This window comes from Eptesicus fuscus, chromosome 22 (genome assembly GCF_027574615.1).
Source record: "Eptesicus fuscus isolate TK198812 chromosome 22, DD_ASM_mEF_20220401, whole genome shotgun sequence".
NCBI lineage: Eukaryota > Metazoa > Chordata > Mammalia > Chiroptera > Vespertilionidae > Eptesicus > Eptesicus fuscus.
Window position 1 is genome coordinate 34,376,432 of NC_072494.1, and position 20,206 is coordinate 34,396,637.

The 20,206-nt window shown below is 39.1% G+C and overlaps 2 protein-coding genes and 1 long non-coding RNA gene across 5 annotated transcripts in view; 2 read left to right on the top strand and 1 right to left on the bottom strand.

The window, feature by feature from the left end:
• Positions 1-1,545: 1,545 nt before the first annotated feature.
• On the top strand, positions 1,546-3,889 carry YOD1 (YOD1 deubiquitinase). Its single transcript, XM_008154169.3, has 2 exons — positions 1,546-2,010; positions 3,011-3,889. Exons 1-2 carry the CDS (start codon positions 1,662-1,664, stop codon positions 3,709-3,711), a joined length of 1,050 nt encoding a protein of 349 aa, XP_008152391.1. The 5' UTR covers positions 1,546-1,661; the 3' UTR covers positions 3,712-3,889.
• The window catches only part of C22H1orf116 (chromosome 22 C1orf116 homolog), a 30,517-nt gene continuing 12,262 nt past the window's right edge, over positions 1,952-20,206 (top strand). For both annotated transcript variants that reach the window (XM_054711376.1, XM_054711375.1), the window contains exon 1: positions 1,952-2,010. In XM_054711376.1, coding sequence (XP_054567351.1) covers positions 1,972-2,010 — 39 coding nt within the window. In that variant the 5' untranslated portion in view covers positions 1,952-1,971. The remainder of the gene's footprint in view (positions 2,011-20,206) is intronic.
• LOC129147851 (uncharacterized) lies at positions 3,184-19,667 on the bottom strand. Of its 2 annotated transcripts, none has more exons than XR_008555064.1 (3): positions 19,508-19,667; positions 10,045-10,139; positions 3,184-3,267 (listed from the first exon to the last, which is right to left on the bottom strand). It is a non-coding gene; the product is annotated as an uncharacterized LOC129147851 (long non-coding RNA). The 2 variants fall into 2 exon arrangements; XR_008555065.1 differs by lacking the exon at positions 19,508-19,667 and adding an exon at positions 15,191-15,272.

The window sequence follows — 20,206 nt, forward strand, 5'->3', positions numbered from 1 at the left end:
GTGAAGGGGAAAGAGAGCAAGTTCCCAAGTTTCCCCGCACCGTGGAGGTTGGTTGCATCGTTGCTTGGCAACTAATAAGGCTGGGGGCGGGGCCTGTTAAAAGCGGTCTCTTTTTTTGCATACCCTCGCGAGAGTGGACGAAGCCGTCTGGAGAGGGTGTGACTTTAAAGACAAAAACTTTGGGGAGGTTAACCCTTTCCTCCTCGAGTCTCCGTGCCTGAGCTGATTACAGCTTAGGGTGTTTGCATATCCTTCTCCTAGGTCAGACTTTCCAAATTAAGAAAACCAACTTAATTGCTGAACCGCGAGCTTCTCTGGACCCATCCACATATTCCATGGACGTCTACCACCTTGATTACCCCCTCCTACCTCCCACACGGTACCGTCTGTTATGGTCATCTTGAAGAACCAAAGAGGAAAACGGCTCCAGCAGAAAAATGGGTCACGAAAGGCGTGAAAAGATTCAAAGGTTACATATAACTTATTCAGAGGTAGAGGTTTTTACAGTGGAGGGGAGTTTGCACATCTCAAACAAACTTTTCACGTGCGCTTGATTCTGTTGATAACTACCCCCTCCTCCCCCCGCATCACCACCTCTACGCAGGTTTGGGCTTCCTGCTCTATGGGGATGGAAAAAGAACAGTGAGTATGGATTTCTTGCAAGAGAGGTAAATTCAGAGATGTCTTTATTTCTCCTTCAGCTGGGGGTTAAAATCTTCCTTCAAACAGCTCTAATGGTATTTCCCTTTGAAGCCCTATTACAACTCCCAGTCTATTATAGTTGCCCTCTGTGACTATATATCCATTCGGCAAGTACTGACACAGCCATTGGTTCTAGGGATACAGGGTTGAAAGGGGGTCACATAATCTAGCATTATCACGTTGCTGTGAAATTCAGGGGTTATGGGTCCTTTACACCCCACCCTCTCTTCTGATTACAGTACTCGCTATCCTGAAGGCAGGGATGGAATCATCTTCATATGTGTATACTCGGGGCCTGAACTGGAATGTGGGTGACACACATTAAGTCCCTCTTCGTTCCTTCTCCGCATGCTGCCACCCCCTCCCTGGATGTAGCAATTGCCCTGGGGCCGAGGGCAAAGGCACAGTAGGAGTCTGACCTCATACTGAGCTTTCTGATGTGGCCAATGGACGTTTTCAAGTTACAGTCTCCTGCAGGTGGAAAGGCCAGTCATCCCTTTAACCTCGATGAGTCAATGTTTGCTGCAGCCATGAGTCTGTTCCTGAGTATCTGGTTATTTTTGGCAGGTCCTTTGACTCACTGACCATTCTTGGCATTCATTTGCGTTCTGAACCATGATTCTCTCTCCGCCGGTGTAGTTTGGAAGCCCCAATTTAATAATCTCCGACCTCAGTAAGTGCAAGATCACATTCCAATGTACTGGATTCAGGAACTCCTTCCCCGCCCTCTCGCCTTGAGCATATATGCGGCCGATTGGGATGGCACCTCACTTGATCTACAGGTAGCAAGACCTTTAGTTCTTTAGAAATACTGATACACCTTCACCCTTCGGCTGCTGACGGGAGGGGTGGGGTGGGGGGATTCGTTGTCGCTTTAAGAGAGCCCGCTCTTCTTCAAGTGCCGAAACGCAGCTGCACCGAAATATCGCGAAAACTGTCGCCACCAGCGAGTTCTCGCGATGTTTGGCCCGGCGAAGGGTAGCCATTTTGGAGTCCGCTCGGAGGCTGACTGCCCCGGCGGCGGCGGCGTCTGCCATCCTGCTGCCGGGACCAAGGCTGGCCCCGCGACTGTCGGGCCCATGGGTGGCCGGACCGACATGATGTGGCGGCTCCGCTGCAAAGCCAAGGATGGCACCTATGTTTTGCAGGAGTTGTCCAGCCGGACCCGGGTGCGGGAACTCCAGGGCCAAATTGCTGCCATCACGGGGATCGCCCCCGACTGTCAGCGAATCCTCGTTGGATACCCACCCGAGTGCCTGGACCTCAGCAATGGGGATGCCATGCTGGGGGATTTGCCCATCCAGTCAGGTAAGGGAATCGAGGCTGGGGCCTGGGGGGAGCCCTGGGAGGATTGCAAGGGGCGAGAGGGAGAACAGCCAGTAAAGGCGAGGTGGCTGTGGGTCGGCCATGGGGCTTTGAGGACCAGGCTAAGGGGTAGATGGAAGCCCAGAGAACTCGGACGGAAGCCGGGACACGCTGAAAGAGACAGGGAGGTCCCAGCCCCTGCGAGGAGCTCAAAGCCTTCTGAGTCCCCCCTTCCTCAAACTGCTTTCTAGTCTTGTCTTGAAAACGTCTCATTCATTTTGTTTTCCCTCGGCATCCACAAAAGCATACATGAAGTAGGACCTGTTTTCCTCTGGTCCTGATGGTTCTTCCGCCCTCTATCCCTGAAAGAAGATAGCAGGTCTGAAGGATGCAGATGCTTTTCTTTCCTGCTTCCCTGGTTTGTTCTTGCCATCACCTTCATACATACCGCCTTTGGCAGGTGTCCTCACTGTAGAGTTCGCTTTGACACATCCACCAAAGGCCCTGTCAAAGTGCTAAACAGCAGCAGCTATTTCTGCCCAGCATTAAACCTGGAGTAGCGATATTGATCATGAAAAAAAGCTTTCCTCTGTTATATCTGGGATCTTGTAAACAGCTAACAGGCTGGATAACTTTCAGGAGGCGGAGAGCCCCCTAGCGGTCTAGACTGCGATAAACAGCTTGTGGAAGATGTGTGCGTTTTAAATACAGAGAGCAAGCATAAGGACATTTTGTTCTTGAAATGTACCTTTTCAAGAAACTGTGAAGGTGCTTAACCCCTTCACAGAACTGGGATGCAACCTAAGATGTTTGGTCTTTGTTTGTCTCGAACTTTTGTGAAGATTCAGTGAACAAACAGTCTTAGCTGGTGGTCACTTGTTTGCAAAGCTGTATTCCCCCTAGTTACCCCAGCTTATACTTTTAACTCCTTCTGTTTGTAATTAACAGACTTGGCTTCATGTGTAATTTCTTGGCAGTTCTGGATTTGTTTTCCTTTTAACAGGCGACATGCTGATCGTTGAAGAAGACCAAGCCAGGCCCCACGCCTCACCTGCATTTACCAGACATGGTGCTCCTTATGGCAGGGAAACTGTGCCTGTGCTTACCAGAACCGTGGTCCCAGCAGACAACTCTTGCCTCTTTACCAGTGTGTACTATGTTGTTGAAGGAGGGGTCTTGAATCCAGCTTGTGCCCCTGAGATGAGACGCCTCATAGCACGAATTGTAGCAAGTGATCCAGATTTCTATAGCGAAGCGATACTGGGAAAAACAAATCAAGAGTACTGTGAATGGATCAAAAGGGATGACACTTGGGGAGGAGCTATTGAAATATCGATTTTGTCTAAATTTTATCAATGCGAAATATGTGTGGTGGATACACAGACAGTAAGAATTGACCGTTTTGGGGAAGACGCAGGATATTCCAAAAGGGTCCTGCTTATTTATGATGGTGTCCACTATGATCCGCTTCAACGTAACTTTCCTGACCCAGACACCCCTCCTCTGACCATTTTCTCCTCTAATGATGATATTGTTCTTGTACAAGCACTGGAATTAGCAGATGAAGCTAAAAGAAAGAGACAGTTTACTGATGTAAACCGCTTCACCCTGAGATGCATGATATGTCAAAAGGGATTAACTGGACAAGCAGAAGCAAGAGAACATGCCAGGGAGACAGGCCATACCAACTTCGGAGAAGTGTGATCTATGCATGATGAGGATTGAAGCCTACTACCTCACAGATCCAGAAGGTTCTGGGTTTTCCAATAAGCTATTCGTAACCTTAAAGAACAAAGGATACAATGCTTGAATCATCCTTTTAACTTAAAACCACGAAGGCACTGAAATTCCTTGTTAAGATTAAAATTAGTGTGCAAGTTTACAGATGTGTCTACAGCGGTGATACATGCCCTCTTCCTGCTGGGGTAACAGAATAGGTGGTCCTTTCTACCGACTGACACTAACTTGAAGATTGAGTTTTCATGTTGTAAATTAGCACCCAGCAGCATTAACTTGTAGAAGAAAACAGCTGCCTGTTTGGGGTAAAGCGGAAGGCTTCATGTGAGGCCACTGGACATAAACCACAGCGTCTCCAGTAATGTGTCCTTTTAAAAACTCTTGAGTTAATAGTGTCTAAATTATGAATTGATTCCTCAAAAGAAGATACACAGACTTGTCAAAACTGATTTTATATTGCAATTTGGTAGACTTGATAAATGTGTACTTACCCAGTTACAAGTACATTACAAGCAGTTTTTATAGGGATGAGTCTTTCCCGGAGAATGTTACCTAAAAACAGAAACTGCGGGTGCCCATTTTAGGATTTTTAGTGTAGAGAAGTAGAATGTATGAGGGAAAAGGTGCCTGAGCAGCTTACTGAAGCTTTAAAAGACCATTGGCCTCGTGTTTTAATGCAACTTATTTATTCTTTGTCACATTGGATAAATTTTTAGTTAAGCAGGGTATTTTTTTAACTGAAGTACCATGAAATTTGAATGCTTGAATTTTGCCTTTTTACATAAAGATTTGAAGGGATTTAATTTCCTCAGCTTTTTGTTAAGATCACTTCCTCCAACTCCTAAAAAAAATCTTGATCTAAAGTGCTAATGATTATGCTTTGGTTTGGTTTTTGGTAGGTTTTTGCTTATCTAAATATTATGTTTTTATCTTAGCCTTATCCTGCCACTAATGCTCTTTTAATAATTTCACCTTTCTGCAAAATATAACTTTGCTTATCCACGATCTTGATCTTTTACTTGGACTTTTGAAGAATTTTAAAGTAATTGGGATAATAATGTGAATGAGTTAGTTTCATTTCCAAAATATGACAGTTTTAAAACTGTTGCCTTACCTGAATAAGCTTCTTCCTAATATTAGATGGATAGCCATTTGCTTGGTGGCCTAATCCTTAAAGCAAACCCTCTAAAACTTAGCTTCACTATGAGATCTTCCAGATAAAAAATTTTCTACCTCTTTTCGTGAATCTTCTGACGATCAGGGATGCTAAATTTTAATTTGTTGTGTATTAGCTCATATAATGTGAAGAGGCTTAATGTTGTGAAGTTTTGTTAGTTTGGTCTCATTTTTATTAAGTATCTCACTTAGAAAACTAATGGTATACTTGCAAGCACTAAAAATCTTTTTCACCATATCTTGTTGACAAATGTTACACAATTGAGATTTACTTTTAGCACTTTCACTTGGTGGAGGTAGCCATATTAAATTAGGGAACATATAAGCAATGTAGGGGAAAAGTACCTTTAAGGAACAAGTCACAAAATATACAGGAAATCATTAGATGACCTTTTTTTTAGTACTTTTTATGTGAATAGCCTCTTTAGGCAAAAGTTGCTATGGTCAGTATAACTTAAAAGTGTTTAATTTTCTATTTTACTGAGCCTTAAAAATAGCACTTGTAAGTTTGTGATAATTAATGTTTGGCAATCATAATGTGTACAAATGAATATGATTGAAAAATCTCTTGGTACCTGTCTGTCCTCCAGTCTAAAAGGTTTTTGTATCTCTTATTTTTCCCAGAAAATACTAAATTTAAAATTCTAAGTGAAGAGTATACTACTGGGTAACATCCATCAAATTGTTTTCCTTCCTTTCTTAGGTACTTCAGGAGCCAAACTTGACATTTACTAACTGGAATTTTAGAGAAGTATATTCATGCAACAAATATTTATTGAGTAACTTATAATGTACCGGGCATCTATTGATGTGTTTCCCAACATAAACTTCTGTCACTTTAAAATTGAGTATACTCTGTCTACATTGAGTTACGTTAGCAAATAGAAAAAGAACCTGATATTTTATAAAATTAAACCCCTCCATTTAAAATTTTTTTTGGTATAGTTAAGCTTATGCTTTGATAGCAAGTGTCAAGTGTTTGTTCAGGAGATCTTATTTTATTCTAGTTTACTGTCGTCTAAGTTGTCCATTCACCAATGGGAAACTGACATTGCTCTCATTAATGGCTTTTTAAAATTGATCAGCTGCTGAAGTTCAGCACTAGGACTTTAATGTTCTGATCATGGAAAATTCAAGATGGCAGCATTTGACTTAATTGTTGAGGATTAAAAATTAAGCTTGTACTCATTCTAAACTCAAGTTTATGAGCCTCACAGAATTTATAGTTTGTTACTGCACTTATTAAACTCTTGAAATTACTTTATTAATGTGTAAATTCTAATCTTGAGAATTTAAAAACCTATGGATTTAGTACTTGCAGTGGAAAGAAACTTTTTCTTAAATTTGTGCTTGAGCAGAATGAAACCATTCTTCCTAGTCATTGTTTTTGACTGCCATACAAGCATATTTTTTTAATTAAAATGAAAATAGTTTACATTAGTGGCTGAATGAAGATTGTGCTTTCCCATCCCCCACTCCTTTCCATTATTCTTTCCCTTACTCTTTGGATTTAAAAATTAGGTGTAGGGCTATAAAGATGCACTTCTAGAGAGAGTGATTTCAGAAGCTAAAATTATATCCTTGGTAATTTTTTGATGTGATAGCCACTTAAGACACCATCTTCTGTTAATGTCTGTGGTTGATTTTTTAAATTATTTCCAATGCATGAAAAACGGGTACAGTCAAGTGGTACCCTTGAGAGTTTGGCTGCTGGTCAGCTTGACCCTATTGGAAAAAAATAATGTAGTCATGCCACTTGATTATTACATGAAGTTCACGTGCCCACAAAATCAATCAGGAATGAATTATCTATACATGCCCCTAAGTGCCCATGCCTAATCTGCTTACCAAGCCTATTCTTTTTATCCTATGTAGGCTTTAAAACATAGATGTTGCAGGCTACCCTAGCTAAACATAGTTTTCTCTGTCTTTTTTGGAAAAAAAAATTAGAATGAGGAATATGCAAGATTAGCGGCAGAGTAATTTTTTTCTTTACGAATTAGATGGCCTTCCTAAACTTCCATGTGTTAAGATTTATGTTCTATCATGTGTTGAAATAGGCATTTGTTATTATTTGCAGCACTTTAAAAAATATGAAATAAAAGTTTACATGTTAGCCCTCTCCAGGGATCTTAAAGACATTAAAATATAATTCTTGAGCTGCTTACAATCAGCTATTCACAATTAACAATTACCATCAGTGTATAGTGTATCCAGTGGTACAACATTCTGGTGTTTTGATAACATTAGCACACAATTTCAGTAACTATTAGGAGCATGCTCTGTGCCCTAGCATTCAAAATGTTAATTCTGTAATGTGATTGTTCTTTTATCATTCATTGTACAGTGCAGTATTCAAATTTGTTCTTATAGCACAAAGATGACTGTAACAACTTTGAAAAGATTAGATTCTTAAAACTCATCTTTTGTTTCTAGGCAAACTTATTTTAAGGGAGCTGATTTTTGAGTCAGAGGCCTTAAAAGTATCATACGTAATAAGCAACATTTTTAAGACTACAGTGAAACACTTGATTTGAATAAGCTATTTACTAACTAAAGATGTTTTCTTAACTAAAAGTTACAATATTTCAGCACATTTCATCCAATTTAGAATGTAAAACTTTCCTGGTTGTAGGAAAGGGTTTTACATTTTTTTCTTCTGCAAAAATTGGCTGGTATTGTGTTTATAGTGCTTAGCATATTTGACTTTGAAGAAATTATTACATTGATAATTGAATTGTGGGGTGCTGATTTCGGACTTGGTTCATATGACTCTTAAAGAGATTGATAGCCCTCCCATGCTGTTTTAGAGTGAAGGGACAAAGGGGTGTGAGGATAAACTACCACTTAAACAGAAAAGACCCTCAAATGTCTGCTTTCCTAGTCATGAATTATGCTTTTTGGGAAAATTTTCAAGCAATGCCTTTGTGTGACCTTAAGCCTTCTCCCCTGGCATAGAATGTAGCAGGGTCATAACTGAAAAGCTGGTCATTAAAGTATAAAACCATGAATATAAGCATTTTGGTATGATGCCTTTTTATACTTGTTTTTAAAAATACACACCTGCAACTAGAGTTTAGGGATGATTTGGTGAAGTTGTAGGTCAAAAAAAGAAGATTAACCTAAGAAAGCTTTAGAATGTCTACTAAGATAACATAAGCCTGACTTTATAACTGATATGGGATATGTAGCTGTTTGTAGCCCATAAGTTACTTAAAAGGACCAGGGCACCCAGCTCTCGTCAGTTTTCCAGTTCACCTTGGTGCCATTCAGGACTCAAGTTGTTTACAGGAAATACAATTTCCATAGCAAAATAATTCTTCCTTTTAAAAAGTATTGAATTCAGCTTAAGATACAAAATAAATATGGATAGCTTGTCAAGCAGGATATATTTTCTGTATAATGCAGTAGAAGAGGAATACCTGAAGCAAGAAGAAAACCACAAAGACTGTCAGACCAAGAGCTTTAGACCGTAGCTTGAAAAAGTAGTAGGGAAGAGCAAACCAGAACAAAGTTCTGTTTTTCTTATTAAAAATATTTTTCTTAATGAAAATGGACAGTGCTTTGTGGTTTTAAAAATGTTCTTTGGTCTGTTTGTCAGTTTGTTTTTTTTCAGTTAGTGCACTGCTGCTACCTGGGAGATGTCCAATTTTATTTTGTACAATTCTTATGTGATATTGCCATTGTCATTAAGATGCATTGATTTTATTTATGAAGTGTATGATTTTAAATATGCAAATGCTGTGTGAAATGACTTGTTTTAAAGGAATAAATGAAGTGAAAATATTGTTGTCTGAGCATATTTTGGGGTGAGGTAAGAGGGCCAGTGAATAGCTGCTATATTCAAGTTGCATAGTATTCATTATCAAAAGCTAATAGACTACTGCTTTGTCTTGTGTACCAGAACCTGTCACATCTCACTCTGTGGGTGGAGTCTTAATGACTTCAGCAGGAGAAACTACATTTCTTCTTTGTAACACCAGAGGGCATTTGAAATTTCCCTTCCTAACTCCATCTTTTCTGTTGTGCAGTCAGCTCCTGAGAGTTGTATTTCAACATCTGTTGCTGACAAATTGTCCAGTTGTGAAGGCTGAATATTCCCTTAGTTTATAAAGGAGAGCTGTGTGAACTTAGATCTATTTGGAACTTCCAACATCTCTCCTGGAGAATTTACTTAATCTTTGACAATATTGACATTTAAACATTTATTTGAAACAACACTGGAGTTACTAGACTTGGCCAGTTTAGACTCTAACTAAATTGAACCATTTATCCTTCTCATTGAAAGCTTTAAAATTATGGAAATGGAACAATAATGTAATTAATTAATTTGCGCACCAGGACAAACTATCTTTGTAGTCATTATAACTCCAGACAAACCTCATATGTAAAGGTCTGTAAGAAATCTCATGGTGTGTGCAATGGCAGCTGGTTGAACAATAACGGTACCCAAAATGTATTCATCACATTACCCGGGAACTTGTTAGAAATTCAGATTCTCCGAAAGAAATGAGGTCAGCAACCTGGTTTAACAAGCCCTCCAGGTGATTCTGGTTCATGATAAAGTTGGAGAACCACAAGTATAACCATGGTTGTTTAAATCTATCAACTTGGAGAGAACTCTGATGGCTTACATCAGTCCTGTGTTCTTGGCCTCATGCAATTTACTTTCATGCACTAGTTAAATACAGTTACTACATTTATGAAGACTATAAACCCAGCAAAGATGGATAGTCAATGAATGGCAATTCAAAAATCACAGCAGGCTGAAAACCCTAAGATTGTATACTCATAAATGTGAAATCCTGATCTTCAGTTCTAAAACAATCTATTACACGAGTCCAGCATGGGGAGAACCTGGATTTATAGTAGATTTGACAAAGAAATAACAATATTACTTAACTGTGATTCTGATCCCCAACAGGGTGATATGAATTGGGCTGCAGAAATAATTGCATTTTAATAGTTACAAGATCTAGAAAGAAGGAAGCAATAGTATTGACGTACCCTGCTTTAGTCACATTGCATTAGAAGTTTGGATAAGGTTTTTACTTGTAAGACATAATGAAAACTATAAAGTTTGACAACTGTTAAGTGATAGTTGAAGGAACTGGGAACATTTACCTGGACAAGAGAAAATGGATTTCAAATCGACATGATGGCTAACTTCAAATTTGGAGAAGTATGTGAAAGATGAATCAGATCTATTCTCTGAGGTTCTAGAAGAAAGAACACGGACCAATAAGGGGTGAATATTGCAAAATAAAATTTACCTAAAACAAATGAAAAGAAATGCTTTAATATTAAAGCTCAAGTATGATATAGCCTCCTACATTATAAGAAACAAATCTAGCCCTGACAGGTTTGGCTCAGTGGATAGAGCATTGGCCTGTGGACTCAAGGGTCCCAGGTTTGATTCCGGTCAAGGGCTTGTACCTTGGTTGCGGGCACATCCCCAGTAGGGGGTGTGCAGGAGGCAACTGATGGATGTTTCTCTCTCATCGATATTTCTAACTCTCCCTCTCCCTTCCTCTCTGTAAAAAATCAATAAAATTAAAAAAAATCGAGAAATCATTAAGACCCTGACATATTGAAAATTTTGTGTCAAATGTTAGTTATGAAATGAATGGATATTACAAAAAGAACTTCCCTGGGAGAAGGGGAAGCTCTTTTTTTCCCTTTTTCTCCTCTTTACCATCCCATTAGTGTTTGGAAAGGAGTACAGTAGAGGCTGCAAATCAGGACTCCTATATTTGGTAGTAGTATATACTATGCTTATTTATATCTAAGCCTATAATGAGAGATTCAAGAATAGAAAAGCAGGCATCTCAAATACTTTTTTCTACTTTAAAAATTTGTTTTGACTTGAATTGTCTTTGTCTCTTGTTTATAGATTTTGAGGGTCGTTATCAGATGAAATAATTGCCAGCTTATTATGAACATATTTCCCTAAGCTTCCTAAAACTTTCCTAATTTCTCTCTGTGTGAGGCGTTTTTGAATCAAGAATTCCCTCTTTGCTTTAGTAACCGCCTCTCTCTTAACTGCTTCTCTACCTCTCTGTACTTCTGAAATTCCTTCTGTACACCAAGAAGAGTTTTCTGATCTTACTCCCATGGCATTTCTTGTATTCAAATGAAGGGCTTCATTACTGAATCTTAAGATAGTAGAGCAGATGTCACGGTGACTTGGCCATGTTCTAAAACCCTAAAGATGGCCCCTCTTTAATTGCAGTAGGCTAAGAGTTGTTCATTTGAAGTTAAAGCTTACCCAGGTGTCAAGTTCAAAACAAATGCTGATGTTAAATACAAAATATAGACAAAATTATTCCTGATAACCCCTTAACTGGCTCATAGAACAGAGTAGATAGGCATTACTATAACTTAGTAAGTCCAACACAGCTAGTCCCCTCCCCAGTTTTGGAAGAGTTCATGCTCACTCCTGGGGTGCAACTCTTTAAGGTACCAACTTACAGGGAGTGTGGTTCTCTAGGAACCACATTGGTGGAACCGGGAATTCAATCCCTGATCCCCTGCTTCTGTGAAGCTGCCAGAAGCACCCTTCAGTATCTCAGCCACCGATTCTGGAATAGAAGAATGTCTACAGGGAAAAAGTGGCCCCAAATGTTCATCCGACCTCTGTCCTCATTCTGATCCAAGCCTGGCAGGTGTTCAAACTCTTTACTGTATTTCCGGCTCTCCATTGCTTCAGGAGAAGAGTGTGTCACAAGTCCTAGTCCAGAATGACTGGAAATGGAAGTCCCTGTTTCTTATGATAATCAAGAAACAAATACCATAACATTTGTTTAAAAAGATATAATCTTAGGCATGGAAGTAATAGGTATGAAGCACATTATTTAATAACACACTTTTTCTATCAACAGTGGGGGGAGGAGGGATAGTAAGAATTAGTGTTTTTTTAGAACTGTCCAGAAGGAAGAAGCACTTTATCAAATAACCACGAAAATTTATAGCACCGTTTATTTCAATCCTGTTGGATATTTATATCAAATTAAATAGAAAATGTGTCATTTATCTTGGAATAAGTATAATTTTTTAGAGTCTATTATTTGGGATATTTCACAAAATTATCCATCCCTAATTGATTCATCTTTCTCTTAATAATTTTATTGGAAGAGTTAATTTTCCCAAAACTTTATTATGGAGTAAACTAAATCAAGTTTTAAACCTACAAAACCAATGAACAGACTGAATTATGTTGACTTTCTGCCAAAATAATCCTTTCCATTAGGTCCATCCTTTAATATTCAGCCTTATATTCTTACTCTTACTCTCTAATATTGAAGACTTAGAAAATGATCTTGGATTTGGCTAGAAACAGCTAAAGTCATACTATATCTCAGATAAACTGTTAAGCAGTTTTCTTTAACAAACCCATATTGAGCTTCTGCTTCTTGTAAGAAATGGTATAAAATACTTCAGGATTACAAGGTTAATCGCTCAATAAGCATTTTTGAATATTAATGTTTCAGGAACTGCATTACGTCCTGGGTATACATTGTGGTGTTAAGTATACCACAATGGGGGGGGGAACATAAGTAATGCTATAAAAATAGAAATACAAGTGCCATGAAGAGAATAATGGGATCGGATAGTCTATAAAAGTGGTGAATCTTGGAAAGCCTTTTTGAGAAAGTGATATTTAAGCTGAAACCTGAAGCATAAATAGAAGTTAGTTGAAGAGTAAAAAGGGCATTTTAAGTAGGGAGTATAGCATTTGAAGACACTATATTGCAAGGGAAAATGAAATATTTTGCAGGCCATACTGTGGTAACAGGGAAAGAGGGATGTGAGATGAAGTTTTAGAAGCAATCAAGGATCCAGATTTGCAACATCTATAGGCTATATTAAGCATTTACTGTAATTCATATTTATCACATTCTATTTGCTTATTTACTTTATATTTGTGTCCCTACATAGTTTGTTCATAAGAGCAGGGACTATTTTTCTCTCAGAACCATTTTACTCCCAACACTGAACAAAGTACTGGACACATAGTAGATGTTCAATATATATTTGAATGAAGGGACATTTAAACAAATGAAGTCAATGTGTCATTTAAGAATAAAGTTGTCCTAAGAGCATTGGGAGGATATTAAAGCATTTTAAGGAAAGCATTAGACTTACCTTTCTCCAAGTTGTTTTAACTGCTCTACGGGGAAAGAATTGAAGGGGACAAGAGTAAAAGTGGATTACTAGCTAGGAGGAGGCTCCTGCAGTAATCTGTAAGTGATGATGGTAATAATTATAATAGCATTTGTTGAGTGCTTACAAGGTACTGAACATTTCTCATGCGTTATATAATCTTCACAGTAACTTTATGAGACATACTATTATCATCTCTATTTTGTAGATACAGTTACTGAGGATTAGAGAAGTTTGATAACTTCCTCAAGGATGAAGAGCCAATAAATGGATGATGGCTTGGACTAGGTAAATCTCAAAAGAAGATGATTTAAATATATTTTGGAGATAGGATCTCCAGGACCTGATGACACTGGGGAGTAATAGAGAGGGAAGCATCTAGAGTGTTTCTCAGGGTTTTTACTCAAACAATTGGTGGAGGAAAGTGACCTTTATTGACCCACGGAAAATGAAAGGAGAGACTATTTGGGAGGAATAAAGAAAATAATAATTTGAACATACTACGTTTGAGATATTTGTGACTCACCTAAAAGAAGATGGCAACTATAGGTTTAAAGTTTAAAATGTCTAAACATAAAAGATCTACATTTGGACTTGTTGACCTACCTACAAATAGTTAAAAGTTATGTGGATGGAAGAGGTCAACTAGAGAGACTGTATTATGAGAGGAAGGCTAGCAACTGTTAACGAAAAAAAACCATTGAAACCTGTAAAGAATTTTGTGAGTTTATTTGAGCCAAATTGTCGACATATGCCGGGAAGCAGAACCTCAATGAATTGAGATAATGCTCCGGAGAATGCAGGGTTACATCTATATTTATACCTTGAAATCAAAGAAAAGGGACGTAGGTGAGTTACATGAAATCCATTGGTGACAGATTAGGGAGGTGGGACAAAGCAAAGCGGGGAAACCTCTGGGATTGGGTGAAAAGTGAAATGATGGACATGTGCTTCTCTTACAGAGATAGATACAGGATACTTTAACGTAATTAACAGTTGACAATTAACTCGATAACAATAACAATGAAGGAATGTCCCGGTGCCATTTGTTGTGCCCTGAGGGGTCCGGGGTAAAAAGGAAGTTACAAGTTACCCAGACATCTCACAGACATCTCACAGATATGTTATCTTAGAGGCAAAAAGGCAAATGGGCTCAGGAAAAAAAGATCTAAGTTGATCTTTGTCAGGGAAGATATCGGACTAGGACATGACTGCCCACTATAACCTGTTTGTAGTTAAATATTTAATTTTCAAACCATCCTTTGTGGTTATTTCAGGTCTCTGAGTTTGCAAGACGGCCACGCAGGCCTCCCCTGAGCTTGTCAGGTTAGCGTGTGGCTCCTTTCTTTCACACAACCCAACTCCCAACATTTGGAAGTCAGATAAAGGAAAAAGAGAGCATTTTTAAGGCGGTTAAAGAAGGAAAAGCCGCCAAAGAAGAGTTTAGAGATGCATAAACATGACATGTTATGAATCCAAGAGAAAATAGTTGCTTAAGGAACAGAATGTGGCCAACTGTTCTGTTGGATGTTATGAAAAGAATCAAGTTAGAGAAGGATTGGAAGAGTCTGTAGAATTTGGTAACTTGGAGTTGATGGATGAACTTAAGCTATTTCAGGCAGTAGTGGAAAAAGAAGCCAGATGGGTGTAGGTTGGAGTAAATAGGGTATCTGGTTAAAGATATAGCAGGCTAAACATATTCATTGATCTGCACTCTCCCAAATCTGCAATGGGATTTTGAAATGCATAAACTCTACAGGACAAACAGATAGTGAGGTAAATAATACCAACAAAATTTTGGAAGCTAGCCAGCAGTAGATGAATGGTGGCTAACCTAACAGATTTCAAAAAAAACTGAATCCTAAGCCAGCAACCCTATTTTTTCCGGGGATTCTCCCCAAAACTCAAGAATTGGTGATATTAGCGCCTCTGGAAACAGGGGTGGGAAAAATCAGGAGGATGGGTAGAGAGTCTGGTTAAAGAAGTTAGCCTCTCAGGTTTCCTCTTCCACTCTGAGCAGCTAAAAGATTACTACATTTCCTCCCAGGAGAGTGTGAAACAGAGGCTCTCTGTCTAAAACTAAGGAATGAAGTGCTATTTTACATACCAGATGTTGAGACCAACAACCTTCTCATACGAAGCTCTGAAAATGCTAGCTGCGAGAATTATGTCCTTCAGGCAGAATTTTGAAATACTCTTCTCTGAGAAATCTTCTCTGAGGATTCCATCCAGGCCAAAAAACAAACAAACAAAATAACTAAAGATATTGACATAAAAAATTTTCTAACCAAATGGCCCCCAAAAAATCATTCTACAGTGAAATCCACAGACAACTAGCCCCATTATTTTAACAGCAAGGCCCACTAATGAGTAAAAGAGAGGATTGCAGGGATAGAGTTCATGAGATAGATCCAGAGCACATGTGGATAGTGGGGTTATAGGAAAGACATTTTCTTTGTTGTGCCAAAAGAAAAGAAGAAAGTGGGTTCAAAGGAAGATATGTCTGTAAATTTGATTGGAAGATGGAATTACTGCCTCTGAGCTGCTGTTTTTCTTACCAAATTTTTCAAATTCTGTGGTAAAATTGTTATCTGAAAATGAAGAGAGCAAAAAGGGTGCAAGGTTATTATTGGAGGTTGTTATTTATGAATTCATAGTAGTGCCAATCTGCTTGTTGTATGATTAACAAGAAATGTTGGTGGTTTGAAGGAACCCAATGATAACCAATCTAAAGGAAGAGTAGGGAATTTCCGCTGGTATGTGGAGTAGAAGGTGAAAGCTGACATCCTGGGAGGTTGGCATTTACAGCTAGGAGAGAGGTGGTAACAGTGTAATCAATTTCTTGCTTATAACTATTATCACAAGTGTGTATTTCATGGCAATGTCTATTGCTAACAATGAATAAGTATTAATAAATTATAGTATATTTAATGCAAATTCTATGAAGAATGTTCCAAGAAATAAGTTTGAGAAGCAAAATTCTTAAATTTGCAGTTTCAACAAAAGTTCTGTGTAGAGCTGGTAGGAGCTTGGTAGGAGATCTAAATATTATTCAGTAATGTTCACTGGAATTTTCCAGTATTGAATATTTGCTACATTTACAGTTCTTTGTAAATACTATTAAACCTAATATTTCTTATTTATTAAATAACTTGAGATATCCATAATTATAAGTAAATAACATAAAGAATGTTAGAAGCATTTTAAGAAAAAGAAAATAGGTCAACCTATTGCTGGGTGTTTTAAATCATTGTAATATAAACCATCATTATCTGGGGCCTTCATAGTACCTCAGACACAGGTATATTCATGACATTAAAAGGTCAAAAACTTCTGAAAACAATCCTGATTGTTTTCAGAGCCAGTGCCTACTACTTCTAAGAGCGATTTACAGTTTAATAGTATGTCAAAAGACAAAATTAAGGGAAAAAACAGTAAGCAAAATTGTAGCAGTAGATAATCTACTAACATGATCTAAAATATGAATTTTTAGGGCAATTTTCTTAAAGGATTTCAATTGCCAAAAAGTTCCTAATCAGTCTTGTCATTAATATATCCTATAAAATAAAAGGCTAATATGCAAATCAACCGAACGATGGAGCAACCAGTTGCTATGATGCACACTGAACACCAGGGGGCAGACACTCAATGCAGGAGCTGCCCCCTGGTGGTCCGTGTGCTCCCACAGGGGGAGCGCTGATCAGCCAGAAGCTGGGCTTACAGCTGGTGAGCTGCCTCTGTGGCAGCGCTAAGGATGTCCGACTGCTGGCTTAGGCCTGCTCCCCTGACATCCAAGGGCTCCTGGACTGCGAGAGGGCACAGGCTGGGCTGAGGGACACCCCTCTTCCCCGCCCCTGCCCCGAGTGCATGAATTTCATGCACCAGGCCTCTAGTAATATCGTAATAGAATAGAAGAGTTATTCACAGAAAAATCTCATGCCCTTTGCAAATTTAAATTTTACAAGAAGAGAAAGAAAACAGTTACATTCTAGTGAATTAAATATATATATATATATGTAGTGTTAAGAGATTATAGTGTAGCATGCCCAATACCATCCTATTCCAAAAGAAAGTGGTACTTACTAGTAAGCTGAACCTTGAAGTAAGTATAAGCCTAATCCTGGAGAATAGGGTGGGAACAGGTCCAAGGAAAGGTCACAGCATGTGCAAAGGCCCAGAAGCATGAAAACATGGCAGTTTCATAAATATGAATATGACTATAGTAAAGAATATACTAGATGAGTATGTGATAGGAGATGCCAGCTCATGAAGGTCTTTTTATGTCATATGGGGACTTAGAATTTCATCTTGAATGCTATGAAAATACATCAAAGCATTTTGAGAGGAATGAAAGATGTGCATCTATAAAATGGACGATATAAAACAAGGAATTTCTGTAGTTTCTTTTACATTTAATAACCTATGATTCTACATGTAGTAAAATCCTGAGTCAGAGTAGGGAGGATGAGGAGCTAAAAAGAGATATGAGCGCAATCTCATGGGAACATGGGAGGATTGCTGGGAGGTGTTGAGTCTGGGAGAGATTAGGTATAGTGATGCTGTTAGTTGGCATGCGGATAGAGGAGAGAGGCAGGGGTCAGATGAGTTAAATTTTGAACACATTAAGATTTGGTGTTTCTTACAAACTCTCTGATGCTAATAGATGACCTCAGGCCTCAAACTTTCATTAACACTTGGAGGAAAAGAACTACTGAATCCTCTAAATGTCCATGATAGGTGGGCCCAAGTAACACTGCTCCCAAAAAAAAAAAAAAGAAAAAAATCTGCTCCCAGGAACTACTTAATGGTTAAGCAATTTCAGGACTCCTTCATTCAAATCCAGTTAATACACCCTTTAATTTCCATCTAACTATATTAGGATTAACACTGATATCACTTTGGTGAGAACTTTAGTGATCTAATTCATCTTAATCTGGCCTATCAATTCCAAATTTGGATCACCTTTATCCAAATCCTTCCCTAGCTGTTTTATCTTTAAAGAAAGCCCTTTTTAATATTTTTATTGATTTCAGAGAGGAAAGGAGAAGGAGAAGTAGAAACATCAATGATGAGAGAGAATCATTGATCAGCTGCCTCCTGCACACCCCCTACTGGGAATCCAGCCCACATCCTGGGCATGTGTCCTGACCAGGACTTGAACTGTGACCTCCTGGTTCATAGGTTGATGCTCAACCACTGAGCCACACTGGCTGGGCTAAAGCAAGCTCTTGAGGAATAAAACCTTTCCTCCTCTGAACATGTTAGAAATATGTTCAGAAATATACTCAGCACACTGTAGCCTGCCCAATACCATGAACATAGTGGGCACCCAGCATTTCTTAGGGATGGTGATAATACATGTTCAAAGTAACTTCCTTTTTTCTTTAGAGAGGAAAAGAAGAAAGAGACACTGGTAGAATGTGACTATAATGTGAGTGAACAAGTATCGTGAATGGTTAGAATGGAGGCCCACGAATATTTTTCAGAGTTTGCCAGTAAAAGGTGTCCAAAGAGGAAAGATTATCCAATGACTGTCTGTGGTATATTTCAATTTTGAAGGGGTGTGTGTGTGTGTGTGTGTGTGTGTGTGTATAGAAGTGTGCTTGAGTGAGGAAGTGAGATGCCTCGCTGGGAGGCTGTACTGAGAAAGGAAATAGTAAACTAGTCTCTGACAGTCAAGGAGATGACTGCCCCACAACAGCATGCCAGGATGGAGGAGTGAGGACACAGATGAGTCAGGTGAGCTGGACTGTAATTAGTCTGCATGGAGTCAAGTCATCAAACAGGAATTCATACACAAAGAGCAATGACACACATGCCACACTCCTCCTCCAAAGATGACCTGCATCAATCAGGGAGCTTAGTCTCTCAGATATGTCTGGGTTTTGGTGTCCTCTCTTCCCTCTAGACCAGGCCTCCTTCCCAATTCTGTTGGAACCTTAGAGAGTTGGTATTTTTCCAAGAGAGCAGAGAAAAACAAGAAAGATTCCAGGGTAAAACATTTAAAGACATAGAGGATAAAAAACATGACATGCATGATGGTGATTTATTTCAGCCTGGGTGTATGTATGTTTTGAGGAGGCAGGAGAGGAGGGAGGGGCGACGCTTGTAAGTAACTTCAACTGTAATGTTCCTGTTCCGGTTCTTGAACTGGGCGATAGGTACATTTCAATTAGCTGAAATATTTCATACTTTTCAAAAAGATGTCTAAAAGGAAAGAGGAACAGAAAGATCTCGTTGTCTATGTCCCTGTGGCTACCTGGTAAAAGACAGGAGCTCTTCTCCACTATTTCGATTTTATTATAAACTGAAAAACACGGTCAATTCACAAACAAGACTGTGCCTGCTATCCCTTTGAGGTTAATCCTCACAAGCCCATTCATTTTTTATTTTTACTTTTTTAGCAAATGTTCACATTACACACCTATGAAGCTGGATCAACTTCAGTGACTTCATCCATGGGTGTAACTCGGGTTGCACTGAACTCCTGAGTAGGAGGTGCCCTTCCTCTTTCATTAGTATTGTGACATCATACAGGTTTGAACGACACATCATGAAGAGAGGTCATTGCCCTTAAATGCTCAATCAGCTCTGCCATCCATATCCTGCTGACGGGGTACTGGATTTCTCCAGGGTTCCTCAAGCCTCCTTCCTCCTCACCAGTCCTGCCCCACCTCTTCTCTACCTTGGCTCCAGGATCATTGCACTTCTCAATTCCTACCCAACTCTGATCATAGAAAGAGAAACGATGAAAGCCATGTGTCACCTTGTTATGAAAGATATGCATAGTGACAAGACAGAAATGAGATGGGAAAGGATGAATCTAATGGTTAGAATTAGACCCGCCAATTATCTGAGTGTTTCATGTTTCCTACTTAGGATTTTCTCCGAAGTAGAGGCTGACTGGCATCATACTGGTACGTGGCAAGTTTGCCGTCATGGCGCCTAAATTGAAATCTCTGCTCTGCCACCTTCTAGCTACATGATCTTGGGCAAGTTACTTAACCTCCTGTAAAATTTGGATATTAACAGCATCTACCTTTTGAAGTTGAAATGAAGATGAAATGACATGGTGGATGAACATGCCTAGCACAGCACAATACCTAATGCACAGCAACAGCCT

What these genes read in the sequence shown, in the direction of transcription:
- YOD1 (XM_008154169.3), top strand. Translation starts at nt 1,662, where the DNA reads ATGTTTGGCCCGGCGAAGGGTAGCCATTTTGGAGTCCGCTCGGAGGCT. An exon ending in GGATTTGCCCATCCAGTCAG is followed by an intron (nt 2,011 to 3,010) that starts GTAAGGGAATCG and finishes TCCTTTTAACAG; the next exon opens with GCGACATGCTGATCGTTGAA.